The following is a 20747-nucleotide window of genomic DNA, read 5'->3' as shown; positions in this document are numbered from 1 at the left end:
GAGCCAATCACAGCGCCCCTTTAACACGTGATCAGCTGTCAGCCAATGACAGCTGATCACAGGATGTAAACACAAGCTGATTATTGGCTTTTCTTGAAGAAAGCCAATAATTGCCTTCTGCTAAAGGGACATTGGCACTGATAATCAGTGCCCACTAGTGCAGCCTCATCAGTGGAGAAAAATTACCTACAACCAAAAGCAAGCTCTATTTATCTTTATACCATTCTCTCTAAACAGAGAATGGTATAAAGTGGCTCAACAACCACTTTAATGTAAAACATGTGCTTTGTTTTTTTGGTCCAACTTGACATAAACAGAGTGTGTGTGTGTGTGTGTGTGTGTGTGTGTGTGTGTGTGTGTGTGTGTTGGGTAGGGCTCAGGAGGGCACACTACACGAGGGGGAAGCAGGGCATATTGCATGAGGGCAGGGCACATTGCTGGGGACAGACTGTTGGGCACATTGTGGGAAAAACAGCTGGGCGCATTACAGTACTAGCTTCAGAAGCAGCTATTTCAGTCCTCCAGTGACATGCTGTTCCCCACTAGTCCCTCCTTTGTATGTCCATCCCAGTTGATGTCACATACAAACATCCAGGATGGACAAGAGGGGAGGAGGGGCCAGTGGGGAACAGCATGCTAGAGCAAATAGTATGGCAGCCACTTCCCTGAATGCGCCCATGCGATCTACTGATCAGCTGCCTGCAACTGGCAGGTAAATCGCATCTGAACTCCCTGGGATCTCTTGCGGAACCCCGGTGGAGAAACACTGGTTTATACAAAAGTGCAGTCATTGCTTAGCAGAGGCAGATTGCTGCATTTTGCCTTTTCAATGTACAGCAATTGTCATGGGCCAAGTACAGACATGATGGAGTCAAAGGCTACCAATCATTTACTACGGAACTAAAGCATTCGTGCCTTTTACTTTGCCATATGCCTAGACCTACACAAATAAGAAAAAGAAACCAGAGTTCAACAAATCAGATCTTTATTGTAAAACACATTCATTCCAGGTTAAATTAAATCTTGTTTCAATACTGTATAGGTTTACCGGGGAGCAAAACCTCATCCATATTCCCAATCCTTCCACTGTTACTGGACTAGCAGTACTGTGGATGCAATGGGGCAGTAAAATATGAAAATGTCAGGCCATAAAATCATACAAAAAAAAAAAAGTAGGCAGGCTACTCAGTTACACGGAAGTTAGACAATCTTTCAGCTGTACATGGTTTATACAAAACATTAGCAGATGCTTTTAGAACTGAAAGCCAGGCCAACCCATACTTAAAATATTCAGAGTTCTGATCTAGATGCTGGAGCATTTACACTTATTGGGTTCATTTCACATCCCAGGCTGTCGTCATAAGAAAACCATGGACACGCTTATGATGTCACAGTAGAAAAATGTCATCTTTTCCTTTGAGATGAATAAAAACTGTGTGTGCCAGCTCTAGCCAGAGGATGCAGGAAAACGACTTCATGTACATTTGGCGATGGTTCACACCTGCAAACTGATCCTCACAGGTCTAGGGCACAATTCACCGGTATTTAAAAAAAAAAAAGAAAAAAAAAGAAAAAAAAAAAACTTTGCAGATTCCCCTTCGCTGTCAATGTTCTTTGTAGGTTTTTATTGTTCTGTATTAAAAATATGATGAAACATTTGTTTCCCCCCCTCATTGACAAAATGAGGGAATTTGGCAAAAGGGATGTTAGAAAATTGTCAATCAAAATGAATAGCTGTGTAAAAAATTACCCAGACAACCTACAAGAGAAGGAAAAAAGAAAAAAAAAAATGTCGTTAACAATCCAATCGCTATAAAACAATATTATAAAGAAAATAAATTGTGCTTGGAGGACAAGAGTAGCTGCTGACACACCAACTGACAAAAGTTACTCAAAAACCCAACATAAAAGTACATGCAGTACTACATATAATATGATAATAAACAAAACAGAAGAAGAAGTGGTACAACAATGATAAGATTGTGTACAAACGGGGGTCAGCAACCTGTAGATCGCGATCTACCAGTAGATCGCAGACAGGTAACTGGTAGATTGCGTTCTGGGACATTCCAGAGCATCAGAGTGCAATGCAGAGGGACTACTTGTAAAGTTAGAGCTGTAGTAGAAAACAAGAGCTGCATAAGCCGCTGCCTCCTTTGTAGTGCTGTGTACACGTTGCAGCTGCAGCAGAAGTTGTACGCCCTTTCATGGTTGTTGGGTGTAGCACCTGCCAAGTATGACTTGAGTGAATGAAACCACTCTGCAAGTGCCCTTCTGCCTTGTGCAGTACAGCAAACAAGGGGTTAAAGCTGCCAACAGCTAAAGGAGGTAGGGATTGGGGCAGTGAACTCAACCGCAGGGTTTTATCTCCCCCCAACTTTACCTGTAAATGAGCCCTAAGGGTGCTGCTGTGGAATGCAACTAAGGGCTTGCGTCAGCCCCAGACGACATCAGTTATGACAAAACGCATCAGTTGGAGTCTGTGCCTGTGATGTCATTGCGTACCTGGATCCAGCAAGTGTCCTTCACGGTCCCTGTGATTGAGTGTCTGTACAGCGCTGTTAACTGCATACACTCTGAGTGTTTAAGTGAAGTTTAAAATGGTTTTACACTATGGAGTATTTTGCCATATTCCTTTACATATGCTGATATTATGGGATGTTGGTGGCTGATTAAACTGGTAACCCATGGAGAAATTGCTTTGAAGAAAGTGTCCTTTCCACTAGTAAAAGTTCTATCAAGTGGCAGTCTGCCGTTACACAAACGCATTTGGCTTTTCTAATATAGGGGTCCATACGTTCTGGTAAGCGCATACCATTAAAATGTGGTGGAACACTGAATGAAGTCATAGCGTAAGTATCCTCTTTTGCTAAACACAGACATACTTTTGGGTGATCTCTTGATTGAAGTTAGGGACTTGTTCAGATTCATTTCTACACTTTGGACTTTATTCACTTCATTATATACTTGCTTATTTTATCACATTATCGCTATTATGTGGTATACCAGCTTATCATTGTTGTTGTACCACTTCCGTTTTGTTTATTACCATTATATATAGTGCTGCACCTACTTTTATAATGGTTTTTGAGCAACTATAAAATAGTAATTTTGCAATAAGTTTTTGATGCATTACTAAAGCGGGCTATAGATGGTTCAAATCTCAGATGGTTCAGGAGGAACTGGCCCAGATTTTAACCATGTATGGGCAGGCTGAATGTACCCAAATTGTTCAACTGATCAACTTGGGTACATCCAGTCTGCTGGATTTTACATGCAATTATTACAAATGGCTTGTATAGCCGCTAGCAATAATCGTGGTCTTTTCCTGGTGGGGACGGCTTGCCCCGCCCCCCCGCGGGAAGAACACAATGGCTCCGCGGGAGGGATTCCCCTTGTCAATACTGTCTGCATTAATGGGGAAACCTGTGGTTGCAGGAAAAAAAAAAAAATGTGCTCCATCTATGGCCAGCCTAAGATTGTACATTTATAAATTATTTCCCCCCAATTGGTGAAATTAGCATTTGAGATTTGAGGCTTAATGTACATCCGTGTTGCTCTCTGAAAAGCAATCCGCTATGGTACAGGTGTGGCTGACAGGCGTTTGGGAGGTGAAACTGACATTTAAAAAAGTTTCCTTTTTTATTTTTTTTTCTTCGACAGTCAAATTGGTTTGTCACATTGCAAAGAGTGGGTGGGGCGGGGTGCAGCTCAGCCCCCTATTTATTTTCCACCACCCAACTGCAAATCTAAGAGAGAGTTTTCACAAAGCTGGTCAAAGCCCATTAGAAGCTTTGCAACTGCTTTGCACACTGTGTGCTGTACACACTGCTCTTACACAAACTGAAGCCCATGTGTACAAGGTTTTATTGGCTGGGTACTAGTTAAGACTGAAGTTTGGGTTCAGCATTAATTCTAGTGGTTAAGGCTACATTGAGGTAAAGTGGTTGTAAACCCTTACAACACACTTTGACCTACAGGTAAGCCTAGATTAAGGCTTACCTGTAGGTCCAATAAATATCTCCTAAACCTACATGGTTTAGGAGATATTTTCCGAAAGACATGCGCCGTAGACAGCGGCGCGCAGGTGCACTGAGCGCGCCGCGGTCAACGGTGATATGCCGCGAGTGGCAGCTCCCATGCGCATGCGCGGGAGCGACGTCATTGTGGCTTCGCCGAATGACAGCGGTGGAGCAGCGAGACCCACCGAGATGGATGCGGCGGACTACAGGGGACAGCGGTGACATCGCTGGCTCGGTAAGTGACACATAATGGACTACTATTGTGATGCATAGTAGTCCATTATGCTTTACCTTTGCAGGGAATGAAAGAGGAAGTAAACTCATCAGGGTTTACTTCCTCTTTAAGGGCCAGTGAAGGACCCTTACTTTTTGATGTGCAATACACTTGCGTTTTGAGTCCGATAAGTGTGCATTAATTAGTCCTAAACCCTCCACATTTAAAAAAAAATATACATTTTTTTTTTTTTTTACTTCAGGCCTTAGGGCTGGTTAACACCACAAAAATGCACTCCAGATGCATTTCTGCATGTGCATTTTAGCGAGTTCCTGATGCGTTTCCGGATGCATTCCTGGTGTCCCTTTTCTTCTATTTTCCGGTTTTGTTTTTTTTCCACTGCACTGGGGTCTGGTGTGTTTTTGATGCATTCCAGGGCATTCCAGTGTGTTGATGCCTTTTACAGCATTCCAGTACAGGAAAAATGCAGAACGTTCTATTTTTTTTTCATGAAACTGAAAAGCCCTGGAACTGACTGCACTGGTGTGAACTTTGCCATTGGAAACCGTATAACCTACTATCCATGTGTTTTTGATGCAAAATAAATAAATAAAAATGCACTGGACTGCATGTGGTGTGAAGTGACACTTACTGAATAGATAGATATCCACAAAGATATAGAACTATTTACAGCAGAGTGATATGTAAGGGATTAACAGTTTGATCAAAGTCTGTAGCATAGCACCATCTTGTGGTCACAGCAATTACCGGTATTTTTACGAATATACTGTAGTCCCCCATAGACAATCAAAGTCAGTCTTTGTCAAGCAAGGTTCCTCCTTGAGGTTGGTAGGGGTTCTTTAGGCTATGAGCAATTTCTGTCTCTCAGATGAGTAACTGCTGATAACGATGAATTTTATTTTTATTTTTTTTCCCCTGGTTCAATATGTTTATTGAACTTTTACAATAAAAAAAAAAAAAAAAAGAAGAATATAACATTATATTAACATATACATAAGATTTGGAAATTAAGGAACACTGTCATACATTCGAGGATACCATCTCACTTAGATAATACAAGAAAGAGCGTAAATATATGCAAAAGAAGTTGAAAAAGAATCGAGAACAAACTTGAGCCTATTATTAGAGAGTAGAAGACGCCAAGAGGAAAAAAAAATAAATGCAGACAAAAATAAAAATTCACTCAGTTATCTGTACATCAATTGAGTCATGACTCCAGGCCACCCCAAATGGGATCAACTATGAATTTTTTTTAGTCAACTGTACAGGCCAGTTCACACTGCAGTGCAAATTTTGCGTGAATTTGACCCGATTGCGCTGCAAATTATTTATGTGTTCGGGTGATTCTACGCCAAACATTGCAGTGAATTCCCATCACACACGGATCAAACTGGCACAGGACCCTTTTTGTACACAGTGTAGATTCGCAACGCATTGATGTTAACAGCACTAAAGGAAAAAGAAGGTTATTTAAATGACTTGCGAATTTGAGCGATCGCAGCAGCTCAAATACGCAATAGAATTCGCAGCAGTGTGAACCGGCCCTAAGAAGGAATTCATCCCAGTGCCCACAACTGTAAGGAGCCATATGTCCCAGTGGCATCACACTAGGGTTGCACTTAAGGACTATTTTCTTAATCAATTAGTTGGCTAGGCTTAAAAAAAAAAAACTAAAAAAAATACATAAAAAATAAAATAAAAAATGTGGCATATAATTTAGTTACTATGTAAAGTTAAAAAAAAAAATAAATAAAAATAAAAAAGGCGGGCGAGCGAGCGAGAGAGAAAGAGCGACCTTAAAAAGTATACGTTTACCTTTTGTAACATGTTACACCCATATTCAGGGCATGACAGGTTACAGATGCACCGGACCCTGCTCCCCCCATTCAGACAGGTAGTGGGGGATCTATCGGTCACACAACCGTGCGGGGGCTCCAGCCACGTCATCCAGTCACAGTGTTCTGTGAATGGTAAAACTACAAGAGCCTGCAGCCTTTGCGGCTGTTGGCTTGTAGTTCTCAACGAATTACCACAGTGCTGTTGAGCACCATAGTGGTTCATTAAGTCTTCCTGTCACAGTGCAACTGCCTGGCCGTATCAGAGGTACAGCCAGACAGACAGTCTGCAGGATCGTGGCATTAGACTCATGGTCTGCTGATCATGGGTGCAATGCATTACAGGTCCCTAACAAAAAATAATAATAAACGCATATTTTTTTGTAAAGGTAATCTTTTCCTTAAAGTAGTTCTAAAGGTTAAACAAGGCAATGGGGTGATCAAGGAAAACAAGTATCAGTAGAAGAACAGGTGAGCATGGTTCTTTAGAACATGAACCGTGACAACTTGCAGTCTGAGGACAGTTTGCATCTCTGGAATGCGGTTACATCCAATAAAGTTGCTGGTTGAAGTTCAACTCACACCCCTATGTCACAATCACAGGTTGGCTGGCAGTTGCTCTAACCTTAAAGTTCAACTAAAGGCAAAACATTTTTTTAAAGTTTTGGACAGGGTGCAGAGCGATTAGAATGCTTGTCAGTTTTTATTGCTGTCTGTGCCCCCATTAAGGAGCTTCACCCCCTCTTTCTGTCCTGTTTACCATTATCATTGAAGGTGAAAGTAAAAGTAAAATTCTAAATTTTAGGCTGTCCCTAGAACAGTAATAGAGGAGAAATCTCCCAAAGGGGACACTTGTTCTGGTGATGGAGGGCCTCCCAAGGAACCCCCTAATTTGTATGGGATTTCCTCTTGCTTCCTCTTTGGCTATGGGACAGGAAGTGAAGGGAGATCTCAAGGAGACACAGATAGCAATAAAAAATAAAAAATAAAATAAAAATCTGGATAAAGCCGAATACACACTATACAACTTTCTTTAGATTTACCGAAACCATATAATATTAAAGTCCAAACACTTTCAATTTGTATACAATCAGGCAGGCCCTTGTACTACAAAGTTAAAGGTAAATCTAAAAGGAAATCTAACAAAGGTTGTATAGTGTATCCAGCTTTACTCTCTCCAATTACCTATAGTTCTACTTTGGGCAAGTATCTTTATCTTATGAGTTTGCACTAAAGTACTCTTTTGTAGTCATGTTCGAATGGATTAGGTTAAAAGTCTACTTCTACTTTTGGAGTCATATTTAAAGTGGTGTTTCCGCCAAAAATATAAAATATGAGTAAAAAAATTGAAAAAAAAATAAAAAGGGATTTTTTTTTAAATCACCTCTAAATGCCTGTTGCTAGGGGGTCCCTTGTAGTCTGCCTCCTTCAGTGCCTGGGCAACCGACGTCACTTCCCCTAGGCGCAGTCAGTCATCTGGGACACGTGACAGGTCCCAGATGATTGCGCGGCGTATCACGAGCGGAGGGGGGGGGGGGGGGGGGACACGACGAGCGAGAGCTTCGTTCCCCCGCATCGCTGGACCCTGAGACAGGTAAGTGTTCGATTATTAAAAGTCAGCAGCTGCAGTATTTGTAGCTGCTGACTTTTAATTATTTTTTTTTTATTTTTATTTTTTTTAAGGGGCACCCCACTTTAAGAAAACACGAAAATATGTTTGGTATAGGTTCCCATTCGCACAACAATCCTAAAAAATATTTATAATATATATTTATAATATATATATATATATATATATATATATATATATATATATATATATATATATATATATATATATATATATATATATATATATATATATATATATAATATTTTTTAGGATTGTTGTGCGAATGGGAACCTATACCAAACATATTTTGGTGCAAATATATATATTTTTTTCTTTTTTTATTACACACACGCACATATCTATGTATCTCCTATGTTTCTTAGGTCATGGATGATTACAAGCACGAGTTCAGTGTGATCTCTCCAATAGAAAGGCGTACGGACAGGATGAGCTCCCTCTCAGTATCATACAATGAAGAAGCCCAGCTTGTTATTTAACTCTTTCTTAGGCTGACAGTGTTGAAATCTAGTTTAGATTCACAAGATTAAATCTGCCAGCTCTGGGCACAGCGTTAAAAGGGAAGTATGGTCAAAGCTTTTTTGGCTCTCAGGAACACATTTACTTTTGCTCTCCAGAGTCTAAGTGTGGGCTGTTGCTTCTGCCCCCCAAAGCTCCAATGAGTGCTGAAGGAGCAGAGCTAAGAGAGGTGACCAACTGTCCCCGCTCTCCTTTCCCAGCAGACCAAGAATTGAGTGATCAGTGGTCATGTGATCACTCAGTTCTCAAGGTTACAGCCAACTTGGGACAGCTGTAGCTTCACACCAATGCTACAGCATGCAGGCGAGTGTTTTTTTTTTTTAAATCTCACACTACTCCTTTAATAAATAGCAAACTGCTCCCCAGACCCCACATAAAACAAAGAATATTTATTTAGTGCAGAAGTTTGCATAAAAAAAAAAAAAGGCAAGGTGAAATGTTTCTAAAAATTTTTTTAAGGTTACGCTATGTGAATGGGAACATGTAATAAACATGAAGTAGGTATTCTCCCAGTTTGGCTGCAAAAGTGGAAAAACACGTTAAGACAACAGGCTCAATTTGCAAAGCTATAGAGGTTGAACCATTCTGACCCCTCCTATAAATTTACAGTCATAAACAACACTTACCAGCAGTTACTATGATGGTGCATGTGACCAGCTATGACACCAGCCACTTGAGGTGGGCTTATGTCCACTTTAACACAAGGATAAGCCTCTCTAAATGAGCAAGGCAAGTGTAATTTTCAAAGCTCAATGGACCTAGCTGAAAAAAATTGTCATTTCTTAAACCACTTGCCAACCAGCCGCCGCAGGTTTACTGCAGCAGGTTGGCTTGGCAAATTGACGTTGCCTTACATCGCTTCCCATTGTGGCCACTAGGGGCGAGTGCTCTCCACCAGAGCCGATGCGAGTGCCCAGCGGGCGCGATGACCGCCGGGCACCCGCGATCGTCGTGACAGAGTGAGAACTGGGATCTGTGTGTGTAAACATTCAGATCCTGATTCTTTCAGGGAAGAGACCGATCGTGTGTTCAGTCAAAAGTCTAACTCTTCCCCTATTAAGTCCCATCTCCCCTACAGTTAGAGCACAGTGAGGGAACACAGGTAACCCCTTGATCGCCCCCTAGTGTTAACCTCCTCCCTGACAGTGACATTTATACAGTAATCAATGCATTTTTATAGCACCGATCGCTGTATAATTCTCAATGGTCCCAAAAATATGTGTCAAAAGTATCCAATATGTCTGCCACAATACAGCAGTCCTGATAAAAAAAAAAAAAATGTAATAAAAAATGCCATTAATCTATTCCCTATTTTGTAGACTCTAACTTTTGCACAAACCAAACCAATCAACATTCGCTTATTGCAATTTTTTTTTACCAAAAATAGGTCGAATACATATTGGCCGAAACTGAAGAAAAAAAACTTTTTTTTATTTTTTTTTTAAATGTGGGATATTTATTATAGCAAAAAAATACTGTGTTTTTTTTTTCAAAATTGTCTTTTTTTTTGTTTATAGCACAAAAAAATAAAAAATAAAAAAAAAAACCGCAGAGATGATCAAATACCACCAAAAGAAAGCTCCATTTGTGAGAGAAAAAAACATCAATTTTGTTTGGGTACAGCATCGCACAACCGCGCAATTATCAGTTAAAGAGACGCAGTGCTGTATTGCAAAAAATAGCCTGGTCATTGAGCAACCAAATCTTCCGGGGCTTAAGTGGTTAAAAAAAAAAATGTTTTTAATTATATGGTGTAATCATTTTGTTAAAAAAAGCTCAATATCCTGTACAACAACTGTCTGAATAGTCACACAGAGACCCATTTAGAGTCAAGTTCTTATACTGTACCTGCTACTTTTTAGTGCAGATCTGTTAATGAATGGTTGCTTAGAATGCTTTTTAGGTGCAAGTTCACCTTTTTACAAAAATGAAAAATAATAAAAAAAAGAAAAAAAAAAAAAACAAGTGTACACACACCTTACACCCCCATCCAGTAAGTCGCTGCACTTACCTCTATAGGTGATTAGTTGTCACTGCCCATGCAGCTGGTGTAGCGATCTGGGGATTTGAAAGCCCTGCTTTTTTGTCTCAGTCTTTCCTTAGGGCTTCCAAAAAAATATGATTGATTATGCTTGGTCAATATGGTGACATGCCAGCAAATGACCAATCAGAATCACTCTGATCCATCCAGGAAGCCATAAAAAAAAAATAAAAAAAAAATAAAAAAAAGAAGAAGGACATAGAAAAGAGCAGGGCCTTCAAATCCATAGATCTTTGCACCACGCATGAGCAGTGACAGCTAATCACCCACAGGGCATAGCGCACGATCCTGAGCCCCTTGAGGATGCCTAAAGTGACGAAACACATATGGCAGAGCTTCATCATGTCTGCTTGATGAGTGGTTGAGTTCAGCTGTTAATTGTCGTATATGTGAGCACCTTACTGCTTTAATAAATCTGTTGTAAATTTATACTGCACTATGTAGTTCCTCTACTTTATTCCCCATATGGATTATCCCCTGGTTTAATTTGTACGGAGTCTGGATGAGCTTTGATGTTGGCTGTATTACCCCTAGATAATGTTGGTGCAATTGAGCCTTTTAAGACCTCCAATCAACTGGGGTCTTGACCTTTGTGCAAGCTGTGATTGTGTGGGATTGGCGGTGTTGCACAGAGGCTGGGATACTGAAGAAGCATACAGATTTGACGAGATACCCCTTAGCCCTTGTACACACGGTCGGACATTCCGACAACAAAATCCGTCGGATTTTGTCTGAAACTGGTGTTGCATACACGCGGTCGGACAAAGTTGTCGGAAAATCCGATCGTTCGTAACGTGATGGCGTTATTTCGTTACGACAGGACTACGTTCAGGCTAGTAGCCAATAGCTTTGGTCTAGGAATTTGATGTGAACATGCGTGGCAATTTGTCCGATCGGAATTCTCTACACACAATTGGACAAAGTCCGATCGGATCATGTTGTCGGAAAGTTTTATAGCCCAGCTCTAAAACTTTGTTGGTCGGATATTCTGACGGAAACAGTCCGAAGGAGCCCACACACAGTCAGAGTATCAGACAACACGGTCCGATCTGACATTTTCCGTCGGAATGTCCGACCGTGTGTACAAAGGCTTAGAGTTTTGATATTTTTCACTTGCACTTTAGGTCTTGTTTGCATGTCAGTACTTATTTTTATACTTTCGGTGACGTTTATGTGTACTAACACTTTATTTCATATTGTTTTAAAAGGGGCAACACACTTGATGAGAGCCTTGGCAGGCTGGTTTTAAGGACAAAAAAAAAAAAAAAAGTTTCAAACATCTTTTCTAATATATTTCCGGATTGCTTTTGTAAATATTATACTGCTGTGGATTTTTTATTTTACTTTGCAGAATTTGACTTTAGCACAAGTTCAAGAAACATAGTATAACCAGAGGTCTGAAGGCTCATTGCCAAATATAAAAAACAATAACATACCAAAAATAGGGCAAACGACGTCATGAATCCCTCCTTTGTAAGCTCCCAGGTCCCTCCATACTCTTCCTCGTCTACATGTTGGAAGCTGCTAAAATATAGGTACAGTACTCCGGCATTTATTAGGCAGAAACTATAAAAAAAAAAATATATAAAAAGAAGGTATATGGATTAAACCCAAGAAACTGTACACATCCTCATATATATTGAAGAGGGTCTTTCCCATTTCTGTCTGTTTTTTTTTTTTTTTTTTTAAAGCAGAGGCCCTAGTGGAAAAAAATGGTGGATGTTGCAATTTGTTATGTCACACTGTATTTTCACAGTACTTTTAGAAAAGTAATTTATTTGGAAAAAAAATAAGTTTCAAAAAAAAAATTGAATGCAAAAAAGAATACGTAACCCAATTTTTTTTTGTAAAATATAAAAGATGTAAATGGATACCAAACATGTCACTTTAAAACTGCATGACAAACTACATAGATTTTACTATCTATAGGTGACACTTTAAAAGCCTTTACAGGTTACCACTTTAGTCTGGGTTCACACCATTGCGATTTGGATGTACGTACTCCACATCCAATTCGCAATAGCAGGAGATTTTGACTGACTCTCTATGGAGCCGATTCACATAGCTCCGCAGCGGGTCCTGTGTGTCTTTTGGTCCGTTTCAGGTTCAAATTCTGCCAAAAATTTGTGCTGAAATCAGACATGAAACGGCGAACCAGGACGCACTGGACCCCTGCTGTGATCCACATGCAGCTCATATGTGAACGCAGCCTTAGATGTACAGAGGGGGTCTGGCACTAAAATTACTACCCAGCCCTGCTGCGGTCTGTAGCTGCAGCAGAGATTCTGCCCCTGCGTGGGTACTGTTGGCCCATGTGTGGGCAATTTTCTATGCTATTGAGAAACTCAATAAAAAAGATTTTACAAAAAAAAATTACTACCCATGATCTGACTTTTGCGGTGATACCGCACATGTGTGGGATGATCACTGTTTGCGTGCAGGACTGACGTGCATTTGCCATTGGTCCATTTTTTATTAATTTTTTTACACTGTTGCTTTACATTTGTTTGGTGATCACTTTTATTGCAGTCACAATGAATGTAAAAATCTATAAGACTCCAAATCCCTACTCTAACTTTGAACACCAAGATTGGCATTTTCAAATGCTTTTGACCTTTTAAAAAAGGCAGTTGAAATCCGGAAGTGATGTTAGGTCATCGCTTCCAGGTTACCATAGCTGAGAGCCAATCAAAACTGATCCCAGCTTTGTTTGGCTTTCCGACCAGTCGGCTGGTCACTTGGGTCTCTCGGTGGGACAGGAGAGCCCGAGCAAGCCGCTGAGGGTGGCGACACAAAGTCCAGCAGCCAGTTCGCTGATAGGATTGCATTTACAAGAAAGCGAGTGCAGGCTCTCAGGGGTGTCATCCTGGTATAATCACCCGAAGTCCAGCAGTGCACGGGTTAAGCCTCGTACACACGTTTAGATTTTCAGACGACCGAACGTCATGTCTTTTTGTGGCATGCTAGTTTTGTGCTGAAAGTGAATAGGTAAATAGGTCAACAGCTTTTCTCCGACGAAAAAGCGAAATCGGCTGTCGAAAGCACCGTACTAACGATCCGAAAATTTGTCGTGCGCATTTTTCCATCTGATTTTCGTATTGTGTGTACGGGCCTTTAAGTGGTTGTAAAGGTTCTTTTTTTATTAAAGCGGGAGTCCGCCGGGACTACGCGTTTTTTTTTTTTTTTTTAAAGCCAGCAGCTACAAATACTGCAGCTGCTGACTTTTAAAATAGTGACACTTACCTGTCCAGCGCGCCCGCGATGTCGGCACCCGAAGCCGATCTCTAGATCGTCTCTCGGGTGCTGCCGCCGCCATCTTGGGTATGGGAATCAGGAAATGGAGCCTTTCGGCTTCATTTCCCGGTTCCCTACTGCGCATGCGCAATAAGGACGGTCCCCGCTGCCTCTGGGATCTGTGTGTTTCCCAGCAGGCAGCGGGGCACTTGCGGAAAGGGGCGGGCACTTGCGGAAAGGGGCGTAATCTACGCCCCTTTCCGCAGAGAGCTATCCCGGAAGTGGGTGCAGATACCTGTACTGTACAGGTATCTGCACCCCCCTCCCCCCTGAAAGGTTCCAATTGTGGCGCCGGAGGGGGGGAGGGTTCCGATGAGCAGAAGGTCCACTTTAGGGTGGACCTCCGCTTTAAATAACAACAAACATGTCATACTTACCTCTGCTGTGCAGTTGGTTTTGCCCAGAGTGGCCCTGATCCTCCTCTTCTGGGGTCCCTCCGCAGTGCAGCACTTGGCTCCACCCCTCGGCGCCTGCATCACTGGATTTGATTGACAGCAGCTGGAGCCAACGGCTGCGCTGCTATCCAATCAGGATCACAAGATCTGTCTTCTCCTGTCACAGAACAGCGATCTGCCTTGTTTACATAGGCAGACTGCCGTTCTGTCTGGAAATGATCGTGGATCCTGGCAGACCCGCCGATTGGCTCCTGCTGTGTCCAATCATAGTGGAAGCGGGTTGCCAGTGGAATGCGTGAACACCCCACACCCAGAAGAAATCATGTATAGGTACATGATTTTGCTCTTAAAGGGGTTGTAAAGTGTCTTTTTTGTTTTGTTTTTTATAACAAATATGTCATACAATAAGAGCACAAAAGCATGTAGGAGCTGCAGTGTGCATGAGCTCTTAAAGTGAACCTGTCACTTGGCTTTAGCTATGCAAACAGTTGCTCGTAGACGGTCATACATTCATCAGATTGTCAGCCCACAGTCTGAAAACTACTTACATAGCTATTCCCACAAACCCCTTCAGAGGAGCAATCCCCCATATCACCCCCAATATAATGGCCAGGATCTGCCGCATCCAGTAGATGACATCAAGGAATTCATCCTGTAAGGAAGAGAAAAGGAAAGGAAGTTGATATATAGCATGAAAAGGTTTGTCTATTTGTGTGATGTGGTTGTGTAAGACACAGTTGTCACGGCTTGGTGTAATTCTGGTGCAACAGCTGCAGGTTAGACATGCTGAGTCAGCGCCTCTGTCAGTAATCCCCATTGTGTACATATAATCCTATTTATGGGATGCACAAGACCAATTAACTCAAATCTTACTGAAGAAATGTTCAATTACTTCTTTGCCCCCTCCACATTATTTACTAATGAGGTGTTATTGTAGAGCAGTAAAAAAAAAAAAAAAAATTTATATATATATATATATATATATATATATATATATATATATATATATATATATATATATATATATATATATATATATCCAACCATTCATGGCAGACACATCTTACTAGCGCAAAGGTTTTAAAGTGGTTCTAAAGGCAGAATGATTGTTACCTTAACCTCCTCCCACCCGCGCTATAACCAAATCATGGCTACAGCGCAGGCGTAAAATGGCGGGACGCCCTCCCATGCATGAGCTGTCAAAGGGACATCAGTCCCCGAAGAGGGTAAGACACCACCGCATCAACTGTGTCCACCAGTGCTGCCCACCAGTGCATATCTGTGCCGCTAGTGCCCCATATTAACCACTTCCATACTGGGCCTATTCTGGCACTTCTCTCCTACATGTAAAAATCATTCAATTTTTTTTTGCTAGAAAATTACTCAGAACCCCCAAACATTATATATGTTTTTTTTTTAGTAGACACCCTAGGGAATGAAAAGGCGGTCATTGCAAATTTTTATCTTGCACAACATTCGCCCAATCATTTTTCAAACGCCTTTTTTTGGGGGAAAAAAACCGTTTCATGAACGAAAAGATAACAAAACAGTAAAGTTAGCCCAAGTTTTTTTGTATAATGTGAAGGATGATGTTACGCTGAGTAAATGGATACCCAACATGGCTACCCAAATCTCCATTGGCAACGCTTTGAAAATTACAGAGGAGGTCTAGTGCTAGACGACATCCCCTCCCTTCGCCTATAAGAACGATCAAGTGGCTGAACTGCCGCTATGATCGTTGTTATCATGCACAGAATCGTCGGCTGGAAAGAACAATATCCTATATGACGCCTGTAGCTACAAGCCTCATTCAGATATCCCCCCACAAATTCAAGGACGTGATATGACGCCCCAAGGTATTGAAGTGGTTAATGCCCACCAGTGATGCCTATAAGTGTCCCCTACCAGAGCCCATCACTGCCACCTGTACCTGTGATCTTGACGTTTTGAATACTTTTATGTGCAGAGGAGGGATTTAGGGGTCTTATAGACCCCCGATTTCATCATAAATAGTACCTCTCACATGCCTATTAAGCCCCATAGACAGATTTTCTGCTGATTTAGTCCTTCAGATTTACCAAAACCATATAATATGAGGTCAAACTTTAGGATTTTCAATTTGTATGCAATCAGGCAGGCCCTTGCACTTTGGTAAATCTGAAGACAAAAATCAGCAGAAAATCTGACAGTGGGTATGGGACTTAACTGTCACAAGGGATGATTACATTCCTTGTGACAGCAATAAAATTTGAAAAAAAAAGTTAAATGACAGTGTAAAAAAAAAAATATATATATATATATTTTTGTACAAAATATCGGCTATCCGCAGGATCGGTGGCAGAAATATCGGTACCGAAAAACGATATTGGTCAATCCCTAACGTTACTTCCGCCATTCAATGTTATGGAGCTGAAGGCGGCTATCTTTCCCTCACTCGGCTCCATGCCTGAGGGGGAAGGATGCGATGGTCTCCGCCGCTACTGACGGTTCCAGTAAAGGTCAGAGATCACTGGAAAGCGGAGAGCCCGTTAAAAGTGATCTCACAGGGAATCCACAATGGAGACCACTTATCTGAAAGCCAGCAGCTCGCCATTGTTGAGCATACCAGGGTTATGGCAGCTAGCTACTGCCATAACAACGGTATTTAGCATCAAAGTACCGACGTACAATGACGGCGATGTGCTCTAAGTGGTTAAAGCAACCTTGTCAAGTGGAAAAAAAAAATTTTTTTGGGGGGCTTTTATTCAATTATTTCTCTGTTCAACCATTTATTAACCCTTAATTTACTCTAGTCAGCCTTATTAACGTCTTCTCCTTCTCTAATTATTTTCCTGATATTTTTTTTATAAACTATTAATAAATTGAAACTTTTTTTTTTTTTTTTGTTTGCTTTGTTCATTAATATTTTTACACCTTTAACATATATTTCCACGTTTCACATTGAAAAAAAAATAAAAATAAAAAAAAGCACAAAAATTTGTGAAATAACTTTTCGATGCTTTGTTTTGCTGACAGCGTAAACAAAAAAGTTGTGGTAGTTTTCGGTTATTGGCATCGGCAAGTACTAAAAGAAAAAAAAAAAGGGGGGGGAGAAGGACCCCAATATAACTTAATGGTAATTTTTTTTTTTTTTTAACCACTTCAATACAGGGCATTCCCCTCCCCCCCCCCCCCCTCCCCTTCCTGCTCAGGGCAATTTTCAGCGCTGTAACATTTTGAATTGCGCAGTCAGGCAACACTGTACCCAAATTCATGTTTTTCCCGCAAATAGAGCTTTCTTTTGGTGGTATTTGATCATCTCTGCATTTATTTCTTGCGATATAAAACAAAAGTAGTTTGAAAAAAATAAAAAAATATTTTTCCTTTTTACTATAATAAATATCCCCCCCAAAATAAATAAATAAATAGCAATAGGGGTATATTAATTGTTAAAAGTTATAGTGCCTACAAAATAGGGGATAGATTTATGGGATTTTTAGTATTATTTTTTTACTAGGCGATCTGCAATTTTTATCGTGACTGTGACATTGTGGCAGACATATCGGACACTTTTGACACTATTTTGGGACCACTGACAGTTATCCAGTGATCAGTGCTATAAATATGCACATATTCCTGTATAATAGTCACTGGCAGGGTGCGTTAACACTAGGGGGTGATCAAGGTGTTAAATGTGTTACCTAGGGAGTGATTCTAACTGTAGGGGGGATGGAACTGAATAGGGGGGGGGAGGAGACTGATTGGTGTTCATACTTAGTATGAACACATGATCTGTCTCCTCTCCCCTGACAGGACATGGATCTATGCGTTTACACACACAGATCCACAGTCCTGCTCTGTAAAGAGAGAGAGAGAATGCCCGGCAGACATCGCAGCGGGCGGGCATGCACATCGGCTCCTCGGTGACGCTACGGCATGCGCCCCCCCCCATACCGATGGGAAGCCGTGGACGTCATATCATGCCCGCCCCAAGATGGGAGATCCCATCTGCGGACGTCATAACAATGGGCGGGTAGGGAAATGGTTAAATTTGATCGAAGCAAATAGTCTTATTTCATTGTCATCTTGTTTAATAACCTAATATTCATGGTTGTTTCAAGCCTGGCTAGAGCGGGACTGAATATTTTCAGATTCAGATCTACAAATGCGGTGAAGCCCCCATAGGTCTGAGCAAGGTGTGTTCAGCTGCGTCAACGGCCACTGAAAGAAAACACGCCATTTTATTTTTGCTGCACCCCGCGAAACACAGCATTGCAGCCCGGGCACGTATCCGCGTTCAACCTCCTGGTCGCATGTGTGAACAAGGTCTAAGGGTGGACATTCACACTACAATCTGATTGTACAATTTCATTTACATTTACCAAAACTAAAGTAATGGGAGGACAAACCTGTATAATCCCCTCAATATGTATCCAATCGCACAGGCTTATAGGACCTGTTCACATATCGGCGGTTTGGAATCGTAGAGATTCCACCTACAACTTTCAATTGTCGCAAAATGCACGTTTGGGTACGTTTATTTCTGACTGGCACTCCAAACGCGGGACTGCCGCATGGGAATCGCAGGTAAACTTGTGTAAAATTGCACCTGGCTCAAGGCTTTAATTTGGTCCTTGAGCTTCTTTGGAACAACAAACGCACATAGGGCACACCATTCAAGTGTATGGGCTGCCCTGTGTGCAATTCGCATTTCAGCACTTTTTAACCCCTTCAGCCCCCGCGCTATAGCCAAAAGACGGCTTCAGCGTCTCTCTCGTACTGGGAGGGTGTCCAGAACTGTGCACATCCTTTGGACACAGCTGACCACTGATCGAGGTAAAGGGCCAATCACAGCTGATCCCATGTAAACAGACTTGCCGTCACTGGCCTTCAATTCCTCATGCGCTGTCACAGGGTGAAGACAGGACAGCTGGTCTCCAGCAAGTGCGACAGGGGACATTGACACCGATAATCAGTGCCCATCAGTGCAGTCACTTAGTGCCGCTGCCTCAGTGCCCATTGGTGGAGCCTCCTCATTAGTGCTGCCACCTCACTGCCCATCAGTGGCAGTTATCAGTGCAACCACCTCCTTAGTGCCCATCAGTGCTGCCACCTCCTCGGTGACCCCCCATCAGCACAGCCGCCTCCTCGGTGCCCCCCCCCCATCAGCGCAGCCGCCTCCTCGGTACACCCGTCTATCATGCTGCTGCCTCAGTGCCCGTCAGTGCAGCCTCATCAGTGCCGCCTATCATGCCCATCAGTGCAGCCTCATCAGTGCCATCTATCATGCCCATCAGTGCAGTCGTCTCCTCAGTGCCGCCTATCATGCCCATCAGTGCCGCTCATCATGCCCATCAGTGAAGCCGCCTCCTCAGTGCCAGCTATCATGCCCATCAGTGTCACCTATCATGCACATTAGTGCAGCCGCCCCCTCAGTGCCACCTATCATGCCCATCAGTGCAGCCTCATCAGTGGCGCGGCCTCCTCAGTGCAGCTGCCACATCAGTGAAGGAGAAAAATTACTTATTTGCAAAATGTCAGAAAAAGTTTCATTTTTTTTTTGTTTGTATTGCAAAAAATAAAACACACAGCCGTGATTATATACCACCAAAAGAAAGCTCTGCGTGTTAAAAATCATATGGTACAGTGTTGCATGACCGTGCAATTCTCATTCAATGTGCGGCACCGCTGTAAGTTGGCTTGAGCAGGAAGGGAGTAAAGTGGTTAAATCACTAGTGTGAAAAGGCCTTGAATGTAATTGTTGTTGGTAGATATGAAGGAGATTGTACAATCAGATTGTATAGCTGCACTGATTGTAATGTATATGGTCATCCTATCCCTGCTCCAAGCATTCTGTATAGGGAATGCAGTAAGGAGCAGTGACCCCAGACAATGCCTCCTATGGATCAGGACATCATCACCCCATTGGCTGTGTGCAGTCAGCAGTGTGGTCCTGTGTCCTCCCAGACAGTGTATGGCCGGTGACAATCTCCTGGCCATGTGTGTGGCTGGGTACCTTGTCCTCCCAGGAGGCGTCTCCTCGCAGGGCTTTGCTCCAGGGGGACACTTTCACCTTCACCCCTCCATTGGACACGGCCGCCTCCTCTTTCCGTTTGGCTTGGCTCATTCTCCGGACACTGACGGGGGAGCCCCGTGCTGGAAGATCCTAGGATCTCAGGTCTACTAGGATGACGAGCCCGTCCTCAGACCTGCCCCGGAAGTGACGCCCATGTCCGGATATGGCTCTCCAGGCTACGCTCTGTGGAATATGTCTGCAGCAAGGACGCCATTTTTGTGAAGACCAAAAAGAAGTCTATGGGGAGGGTGCAAAGAGGTGATAGTGTACAGCAAGTCTAAACTTTCTTAACAAAGGGCCAGTTCACTGTCATTCAGACTTTTGGGAGACCGAACTATGGCCATTGGGAGTAGAAAAGCTCCCAACATCAGTGGGAAGAAAAAATAATGCCCCATCTTTGGTGGGAGGATTTGTGTCCTATAGTTGGTGTCATTGGCAGGATTTGTGTCCTATAGTTGGTGTCATTGGCAAGATTTGTGTCCTATCGGTGTCATTGGGAGGATTTGCGTACCATTGTTGGTGTCATTGGGAGGATTTGTGTCCTATCGTTGGTGTCATTGGCAGGATTTGTGTCCTATAGTTGGTGTCAGTGGGAGGAATTGTGTCCTATCGTTGGTGTCATTGGGAGGATTTGTGTCCTATTGTTGGTGTCATGGGGCCCGATTGTTGATGTACAGTGGGGATCGAAAGTTTGGGCACCCCAGGTAAAAATGTGTATTAA

General features: G+C 42.3%; 1 protein-coding gene across 1 annotated transcript; it reads right to left on the bottom strand.

Moving 5' to 3' along the window:
- Window positions 1–968: 968 nt before the first annotated feature.
- Window positions 969–20174, bottom strand: RAB5IF (RAB5 interacting factor). Its single transcript, XM_077459133.1, has 4 exons — window positions 19967–20174; window positions 14520–14623; window positions 11719–11848; window positions 969–1759 (listed from the first exon to the last, which is right to left on the bottom strand). The coding sequence occupies exons 1-4, from the start codon at window positions 20075–20077 to the stop codon at window positions 1718–1720; spliced, it is 387 nt and encodes a 128-aa protein (XP_077315259.1). The 5' UTR covers window positions 20078–20174; the 3' UTR covers window positions 969–1717.
- Between the last annotated feature and the right edge of the window lie 573 nt (window positions 20175–20747).

Source organism: Lithobates pipiens, unplaced genomic scaffold, assembly GCF_037356315.1.
Source record: "Lithobates pipiens isolate NorthernLeopardFrog02 unplaced genomic scaffold, aLitPip1_a1.2 Scaffold_28, whole genome shotgun sequence".
NCBI classification, from domain to species: Eukaryota; Metazoa; Chordata; class Amphibia; order Anura; family Ranidae; genus Lithobates; species Lithobates pipiens.
Note: the sequence above shows the minus strand (reverse complement) of the source record. Positions and strands in the feature narration are given on the sequence as shown.